This window comes from Opisthorchis viverrini (genome assembly GCF_000715545.1).
Source record: "Opisthorchis viverrini unplaced genomic scaffold opera_v5_99, whole genome shotgun sequence".
Lineage (NCBI taxonomy): Eukaryota > Metazoa > Platyhelminthes > Trematoda > Opisthorchiida > Opisthorchiidae > Opisthorchis > Opisthorchis viverrini.
The window spans coordinates 896,636-906,669 of record NW_008751754.1 but is presented as its reverse complement, the minus strand read 5'-3'; the positions used below and the strand labels follow the sequence as shown (position 1 = coordinate 906,669).

Genomic DNA, 10,034 nt, shown 5'->3' with positions numbered 1-10,034 from the left:
TGATTCAGGAAAATTAATCGAGTACACTGCAGTGCATGGAAGTCTTCGAACTCTATCTAAAAGTCACAATGGATTTATGAGGACGCATCATTTTGCACTTTACCACAGAATGAACACTTCCAGCGCTCGCCGGATGACGAGGCAGGGTCGAATCGGTTTGAAATCACGCAGAAGAGATCAAAATTAAGCCCCACAACCATATTTCAGTCTTCATGTCCTATAAATTAACAAAAGCCGGTATCGTGGCCACTGGTAATCTGGTTGTCTGCCTCTTTTTTTCTACTAAGAATTCTTCATAGAGTCCACTAACGCTAGCTCTCAGTGACCTGCTTCCGCATCACTTTTCTGATGTTCCAGGTATACTACTCTCTTCGACAACCAAGCAAGGAATTTGAAATTAACAAAAATACTGGCAAATTAACGGTCCGGTCAGCCCGATCGGATGTTATCAATTTAGTAAAACCGGATTTCACAAAATCTTCATTTACTTTACTTGACCGAGAGCAACAAGATTCCTACGAACTGGCTATTGTGGCTGAAGACGGAGGTGACCCACCAAGGCGTGCCACGACTATTATTCATATCGCAGTATCCGATGTGAATGACCACGCGCCACAATTTCGTTACCCAATCCCACACGGTCCTGGCAGCGTACTTAATGTTTCTTGTGCACAACTGAGCAATCAGATAATCGCTCGCGTGCACGCAAACGACTCTGACAGTGGTCAAAATGGTGAGATCGAATATAGCATCATCCGCGATATCTCAATAAACAACAGACCAAAACGAGAGCCTGAGCCAGCCATCGTCAAAGTACGAAATGATTCGGATTCCGGTAGTCAGGCTTCCTCCAAAAGAGACGTCAAATTCTCGAATGAACCAAGCAAGTCCAACGAAACAAAGGATCGAAATCCATCTTCGCCACCACCTATCAGCTCTTCCAGTCGATCAGTTGCCAACAGGAGGCAATTTCATTCCTCACCGATACCAAGTACTATCGTTAGAGGACCAACGACCGATAATTTTGAGATCAACAGCTACAATGGACAAATTTTCCTCATCCATCCAATAGAAGACTGTAGCAGACCGGCAGACGTACGCCTTTTGATACAAGCCAAAGATAGAGGTAGTCCTCCTCAATCCTCAACAGCACTACTCACCATTCATATTCATCCAACAGAGCAGAGTGACATGTACCCCTTATCGGCTGCGAATGGGCTGGACAGCCACCCACACGATCGAATCACTCTTGCAGACAAGGTTTCTGATTCTAATACCTGGTCAAGCAGACAACAGTCCGGTTATGAAAGGCGGTTTCAACGCAAGTCTTCCGTATCCAACCCGGATTCGTCTGTTCACTTTTTGTCTGGATCTTCTCATTGGTCTGCGATTGTGGGTCTAGTGGTAGCCATGGTTATCCTAGTCTTACTGCTTTGCCTTATGCTGGTCATTCTCCGTCGACGGTTCATACTCGAGGATCAGAAGGTCACAATTGGCAGTGAGTTGGTATTTTGTAAGACATGTGTTTTAGACTTCATTCTAAAACGTTTGTGTTTTCCCATGACACATACTATTTACTGCACAATTTATTCCTCGGGTCTTTCAGAAAGTACACTCCTGTCAAAAAATACTCGGTACAATAAAAAGCCACTTAATAAGGTCTATTTTAAATACACTCCATTAAGTTGGGGATAAAATCAAGAGTAATTGAAAAAACTGTTCTGGACATCCAGGCAGATGAATGCAGTTCAGTGAGACCTATACTAGGCGATTAGTTGAAGATAAGCTGGGCTAACTTAACTAAACAAAAAATCGATGGTTTAGTCCGTATAAAATCAGTATATCACCCAACCCATAAATATCTTCTGGATCCGTATAACTTTGAATCAGTAGTTGACCCTAAATCGGCTGATTTTGACGATCATCTGTGCAAAACATAGGGTTCAAATGAACTACTTCCCTTCTCAGACAATGAGACGCGATTGAAAATTCTCGCTAGCATACCAGGTCTGTTTCGATTGTGGTAGCTGCGTCAGTACCGTGAATTTAGCAGAATCCTGAGCTAGCTGATACCTCACGAGCGAATGGATAACAGAGTGACCTTCAGTGCGGGTAATCAATATCGCAGCCAGCTGACGGACCATGTTTGAACGCGTTATCAGGGAGGTGGGAGGTGGGAGTTGGGTAACGACATCATTCATGGGTTCGTTACAGCACAGACACGCGATCAGTTTATCTCGACTGGTCTAATTTGGGAGGTCCGAGCCACTGCCTCGGGTTCCTGGGAAACCCGGAAAAGCCTCTTTACAGGGGATACGTACGAGGGATACATAATCGCTTGCAGCCTAAAGTGAGGCGGCTAAACACGCTGTATTTATCCAGCTGCCCTGCATTTTCTGAATGTCTTAACTGAATGGTCAGCCTTCAGCAATCTTAAGAGTAGTGTCCCTTCGAACAAATTTAATGCGACATCTCAAATCTCGTATTAGCTGATGCGTGATGCGACCTTTGCGCAACACATGCAATTGAATAATACCATAAAAAAGAGATTCACCTGTGGTTCCCGACAAAATAGAATTAAGTCGAAAATGGGGCTATTTTACCGTTGTTTATTTTTTGTCACCCGCCTTTAGTACCAGGCGACTTGCTTATTATTTCGGTCCATCCTTATGCATATGATTTGTGCATAAAAGGATGCATTCTCCAAAAACTTTGGTGGCCTTTCCTACCTTTTAAGTTGTTGCATAGTATCCATGTGGCTACTCGGCTTATCTAGTGTTTGATGTGTCTAAAAGTGTTCAAAATCAGTCAACTGATATGTGTAGAACATCGCTATAAATTTTATAAGTAGTCATTCAATTATGATGGAAAACAAGATGTGCAGATATCTGCCGAGAGATGGGCTACCAACCAGAGTCCTTCTGTTGTGAGAATTCTTCTCTGTCAAGGATGAGATAGCTGCTGAAAAGAAGCAAACATAATCAGTCTACTCTGAGGGTACTCTCTAGGGAGGCAGCCTTATCTGACATAGCCTGAAGTGAATTTTTTTGACCTCTTGGAACACTCTAATGTACAGTGAAGGAGCCTTGTCTCCTTCTACTGTTTCGCCTTGTTCCAGAAAGTATATACGAAATTTGTACGAGCATATGTGGCTTTGTATGCATGCAAGACAGATTGACCCTAATAATTTTCGTGCACTTCTAATTTTGCGTCAATGAACAGGCTGATTCTGAAAAATTGTTCTTTTATCGTGAAATCGATGTAGCCGTCACGTCTTTCTTGTATGGAAAGGTCAAACATGTGCTTATTTTCCCTTTAAGTAAACAAATCAAGGGTAAAAGCCTCACAGAAGTGACTATATTCTCTGAACCCATTAGGCTTACCGCATTCGAGGATCACTGAAACTGCCGACAGAGTGAAGCACCGAATTTCAACCTAGGAAAGTTTCGGTGCTCAGGTTTGTCGCAAAGGTGGGTACCATACGTTCAAGTGTAAAAAGACAGAATTTACGAAAGAATCAAACTATGGTCACTTCTGTCGATAGTGCTGCCTACAATCCTTCTGACAATAGATCAGGACTGACTGATCAGTACTCAGAACAAAACGTTAAAACACCTCAGCTAGGTACAAGACTTATGAGCGCGGCCGTATATGACGTAGAGCAAAGTAAGTACAAATGCTGAAACGACCATAGGTCAACTCCAAATGGGGATCGAGAAGTGTTCGTTCCATGTCAGCACAAGTGAAAAGTTATGGAGTGGGGAAACAGTGCGCAGAGTGGAATAATCGACACGTCTTTCTCCAACTAATATAAACACCATTGGCACCACGAAGTTGGCCAATTGCGAAGATGGTGAACCAAAAGGGTAACAAGTGGCTCATGACGTTGTTCAATTCCTAAAAAGTAACAAATTAAACTGGATGGTGAGTCAGCCGGGTGTCTTTGTGTTGTATCCACTACAAGAGTACACCATTGTCTAGGTTACGTGTGTAAGCATTTTGAAAGTACATTTTTCCAGACCTTTAGAGCACTCACCTTCAACTACCTAGTGTCAGTGTTACATTCTTTATGGACAAATCGCTCTGCCACACGTTGAACATTGTCAACTAATGCACACTCCAGAACGGTACGCAGTTCACCATCAACGTCAGTTCATTTCTATGGACATCGACAGGACTGTCCTGGAAACAATGAACTTGTACGGTTAGGCATCAGTGAGTAAGCTGGTAACCGGTAATTGGTCAACATCACTGCCACCCACACCATACATTCTTCAAACCCAACTGTCTTGGAGCCAAGAAATGAGGCAGTGAGTAGGTTCTTTGTCCAGACAGTTGCACTTATGGGCCATCATAAAATAGTCATGCATTTGTTCACAACACACAAGGTTGACAATCGGCCTCGGCCAGTTTACTTTTGGGTTGGGGGTGTAAACTGCTCTGCACGTGGCAAGGTGAGGTGGGGTCGTGCTTGAAACGTCAGTAATTACCGAGACCATGCGTGAGTCAGGTGCATTAAAAGGTACACTTGAGCTTGTGCCAACCATCTTGACAGAGGTACAAACTGAGATAAGTATCGGGCTTGTATATAAAAGAAATGACTAACCACGGGTGAGTAGACTTGAGTTGGATGAGGGTTCGTTTACGGCTGATACTTCTGTGCCATGTCTCCGATTTTGTGGAATTTGGTAAAGCACTTGAGGGGATCTCTTCGGAAAAGAATAGGCCTCTATTATCACCGGTTGGGCAAATAATGAATAAATAACACTGGTAGGGAAGTAAAATGCTTCTGTTTACAGTGTAACTTAGTTGGGCGAATTGAGACATATTCAAAGCAGCATTTAACGAAAAGATTAAAAATGTTGGGCCCGACACACAATACATCCCTTCATGCTGTAGTATCCAGATTTGCGTCTCGTGACCCTCGAATCTCGGTCTACCTTTCATCTTTTTTAAGCGAAACGGAAATCAGTCACTTACGAATGCATTTTCATACGTATTGATTGGACACCTGGATAGGCCACCGCAGAGTAATACAACTTCTGAGTAAGTTACGCTTATTAGTGATTTATCAAACCGGGAGTTCAACAAGCCGTTCACTGTCCACCACATAAGATTGATGGATGGGGCTAGCAAAGAAAGGCCTTCCGTTTTTAGCCGAATCGAAGAGAACCTGTATGACTTGGACGGAACCTGTTCTAGCTTACCCATTCCGAACACTAGTGAATCCAGATCAGCCAAGAAGCTTAGATTCAACGCAGATACCGTGATTTATTTCGTCGTATTGTGGCGCTATACTCGAACGTAATTCCCATCATGGTAGTTTCCTCACTGTAACAACTAAACCGATTCCAGTTAATCATACCATCAGAATCTGCACAATTTCTACACGACACACATTTTGTGCAGCCCTTGGCACCTCCTTCGGAAGGAGTTTTTGTAGACTCTCAAAATATGCTTCTCGTAGGAGATTAAGACGTGTTGCAGAGTCGCTCCGTTCTCTGACCTATCTAGTCCCTTTCAGGTCCCTCTACAGAGCTAGGCTTTTGGATGTATTAGCCTCCGGAGGAAACTGCTTTTCACTGCTGTCCCTCTATATGATATTGCAGAAAGTCAGCTTTATTCACTTGACTGCTGCACATTTCTATTTCCTACTTACGTTGACAAAACCAACATTGTCAGAAGTGGTTGTAGGATTTCTACAATTTGCTCTCACATCAATATCTCCCGTCCTGGCGCTACTAGTTAGGTGAGTCCACACTAAGGGGTGAAACACTGAACAAGCTCATCATCAGCGCATAGCCTTGGAACTGTCAGGGTTTGAACTCCGGACATCTGATATGCGAGGTGAACGTGTTACCACTACTTTCTCAGCGCACATTAAATGTTAGTCATCTTTGGCTATATCTGACAGACCTAATCTGGCTTGGTTGCATAAACGAACTGTCTGTCGAATCTTCACAAGACTGTCTTTCTGCGACATCTCAAGTGGTGAATTCTTAGTCAAAATGCCCGTCTGGCATACGACGTTTTCCTCTTCAACCAGGATGTTCAAATCGGTGATGCATTCTATGAAGAAGGAATTAACCCTTCTGCATGTCTGAAATCTTTCAGGCAATGGCTGGTAAGCGGCTGCTTCCCCCAAAGGAGATTGAAGTAGAAAGCATTCTCGTATTTCAACACAGTTTCCTCGGAAAGTATTCACTTCACCATGGGTATCCTGTTTAACAAATCAGCTATCGTGAGTTGACTCAACTGGTTACCCTTTTCCATCCAGACAACTACATTCAGTAACCATTCTAGACAGTACCTGGCCTTCAACTACTTGCTTTCTCGCGTTTGTCGATAAAGAAGGAGGTCAGCGATCAGCGGTCAGTGACTAACTTATTTAACCACGGACAAAAAGAACTCAAGCTTGGTAGCAGTTCAGTTTACCAACCTAACAGACGAATAGTAGGAAACAGGCAAGAAATTCAATCAACGGTTGAAATCAAGCGATTTTCTGTTAGTGCATGGAGCCGCCACTTCAGTCTGATTTGGTAGGGCCGGAAATAATACCGCATATGCTGAAAAGAGTTCCAGGGCAATTTGTTTTCTTCCGTTTCTCTATGGCGATATTTGACGCATCAAGAATTCATTTCCATCTCTTCCCGAAAGGCTTACTGTGTCAAAATATTTTTAATTGCCGTTAATAAAATCAAAGTAACGGCGCCAGCTTTTTCCGACTTCGGCGGGTTCTTTTATCATCTTCAACAAATCTGGCGCTGTGGACTTTGTGCTTCGTTCTCAGTGTACACAACGGGCACATTGTTTTCCGTTTCACTGACTGGCGAATTACCGAGCCTAACCATGGACGAATGACTAAGCAAACAGTTCCGTCCGACCGACTGACTAGATTTCAAATATTTTGAAGTAAACTGATGGACCGTTTTCACATTAACTTGGAGGATCACACGACAATGCATCTGCCGTTCGGTTGGAAGTAACTTTTGATGGGATAATAGCCAGCGGGAAACCAAGGACTGTGAATTTCTGTTGTGTTGCATGAACCAGTGTGTGATAGCATCACTAAAACGCACACCCTTGTAACCTAGTCCTGTAATCCCAGCAATATCTGGTCATAATGAATCAAGGCTGCAGTCACTTCATCACAAGCTGCCTAGTGTCACCGAGGTCACTCAGGCGCCACAGATAGTTTCCGCTTGTTCTTAAGCCATACAAATGGAGTGTAGCGAGTTGTCTTAAAACAGGATGTGAATGAGGCGCAAATTGAAATCGATCGTTCCAAAACCTTAGCCAGCAGTTATAAAGACCCATCAGCTTGGCTAGGCATTATATCTGCTGATATCTCTCGAATATTCTGCATACGTTCAACAAGACATTCACTTGGTCAGTCAACATAATGCTCAACTACGATTTGGAAGAAAACTCGAATTCCGACACGAAATTAAATCGGCGTTAATTCCACAGTTTTTGATGAATTAGAAGGACGAAACTCAGTAGTGTGTTTCTGTTCCCGGCTAAAAACTTCCCTGGGATGCACCCCTCGTTTGTGGGGCCTATAAAAGCGTCCTCCATCAGCAACGAGCTAAGTTACGACGAATTTAAGGATAGCCTGTTCACAGAAAATACCAGGTCCTCCTTCCCTGTGTATAGTAGTCTCCATTCTGTTGGAATAATATAATGGAAACTCCGCACCAAGATGATGCGTGACCTACCTATCGTTGAAGTGTTGAACTAGTTTTTTAAAACACACCTATATTTTGGTTATGAGAGGAGGACATAAGACCCGCGTTTCGGCCCAGCCTCTATACGAAACCCTGTTGAGGAACTTTCAAGAAATTAAGAAGCCTCCGCCCTTATTTGTTCCTCGACGCAATTCCAGGCCAAGAACATGCCAACAGGAATGAGAAGGATAAAACATATGCCTAACCTGGCACCTGTACTAGAGGACTCTACTCTTTTGAGTGTCACATTTCTCGCTCACTTCTGTTGCCACCCTGCGGGTAGATCAGCCGGCTCTTCTCATTCATGTGAACAATGCAGAAAATTCGACGTATTTTAGTGAATTACATACATTTGCAAACCGATTTGATTTTGCGGGATATTCAACTGGAAACTAGCTGAATCTACCGTTTGGGATGTTTTCAAGCCACTGAATGTGCCCAACAAGGAAGAAACTGGTCGTGGGTAGTTGGAGAATTGTCAGAGACCTTATGAGTAGTGCACTACGTCGGTGTACTTTTGTTCTAATGGTGAGTAGATAGGTCGGTGTAAATGCCAAAACTTAGGCATTCTAAGGGGAGCCTATTGCGATTAAAGATCAATTGCTACTGAGAGGCACCTCAAGGCGGCTAATGAACACACAAACTTCCAAGTCTAGCTCGGAAGTCTGTCTCGGGATGTCTGTCTCCTCATTCGAGGCACGTATAGCTGGGCTTCTACTTTACTACAGATAAAGTCGACTGAATTTTTCATTTGAAACAATTATCTGTTTAAAGGACGCTTCTCGACTGGTATTCGTATAAATATTATCCAGTCTGTAGTGTCATCAACCTTGTGTTGCTCAGGTGACTGGAGATGCAAACCAGTCCTAGGTAAATGATAATATATAAAAACCGAATCAATCTGCGGAAACCATCGTATTGGATTTCCAAAGCGCCGGGTTTAAAACACACCGCCGCATTTTGACAATGTGAGACTACTGCTACCAGGTAAAGCCATCCTTGAAACTGAACCAAAAATCACTTATGTGCATTTGGTCTGACTGTCGGTCCGTCTGTTGCGTCGTTGAATTGAGTCTGCCACACACCTACGATATTGTCTAGACGTAACTCACTACTCATACGGTTGCTGAAAAATCTTCGACAGTTCACGACCGGTTCCGCCGACCGTGTGTTCTAAGTGAACCTAAATTGGGCAGATTCCGGCGAATACTCTCAGTTGCATACCAATTGGGTTTTGACATGGGATTCAGATGAATCCAGTTGAATCTATCGTTTACGATCATTCGTTTCAATAGAATGTGCTGCACCAGGCCACCTCATGTATCAAGTGGTACAATAGTTGAGATATTGCAATACGTTGCTGCCTAGCTGGGGTCAGTTGAATCTCCTGTTAAAACCATATTCGAATGCAAATTAATTTTTTATTGGTTATGGTTTGGGTAAGTGATCTACGGAAATCAACTCTACAGACCACGGGTGCTACGCTATTGAAAGATATGCGGCCACTTCTGGTTTCTGAAAAAAATCGTAGGGCACCTTCCTCACACTAATCTATTGACACAGGCATCAGCAGAGTTCTTTGTGGATTCTGACGAAGAGAAAAACGGGATAATCCTGTCACCAACCGACAGCTAAACTTCTTGCTTAACCAATATACGATGTTTACCGACTGCTGGGAGTGCAGTTTCCCACAGTCAGCTGCAAATGACGACAAAATAAGGGGTTTAGTCCGGTTAACTTGAATTCTTACAGGCATTAACTGGGAAAAAGTCAGACGGTACACTCCTGACGCATATGAACAATGGTACCGACATTTCAGTGTCGGATGCAACAGAATATGTATTTGTGATGACTGTCCTCGTAGGAGAGGTATGCAAGTGTGGGAATCGTCAGCTTTCTAAGCCTTGGTGCTCAGAAGAAGTTTAGTAGGTAGGTTGCATTGTTGCCAGAGACTGCCCCGATGTAAAAGAAAACAATGGGTGTGTTCCATAATTTGTCTACATGCGCGCTAATTGACCCATGTTAAGTTGGACAGACATCAAGTATCGTCCAGACATAGCAAGGAGATACACATTCGGAAAAGGGAATTAATTTCGTGGAGGGAGTCTCCGAAAGCGGTACTGAAGTCGATTCTATTGAAAAAAAGCAACGACCGTCTAACAGCATTTCGTAAAAATACACTGGGTTGTCGAGAAACACACTCATTTGCAAATCAATTTTTTCACGAGAGACTCAACTGAATCTCTCGTTTATGATATTCTACAACTTAATGTGCTGCACACAGGCCGCCTCGTGTTTCAGTTGGCA

The 10,034-nt window shown here is 43.3% G+C and overlaps 1 protein-coding gene across 1 annotated transcript in view; it reads left to right on the top strand.

The window, feature by feature from the left end:
- Positions 1-357: 357 nt before the first annotated feature.
- T265_13740 (hypothetical protein) overlaps positions 358-10,034 on the top strand; it is a gene marked incomplete at both ends in the record, with an annotated part of 19,478 nt that continues 9,801 nt past the window's right edge. Inside the window, one exon of the mRNA XM_009170274.1 lies at positions 358-1,498. Coding sequence (XP_009168538.1) covers positions 358-1,498 — 1,141 coding nt within the window. The remainder of the gene's footprint in view (positions 1,499-10,034) is intronic.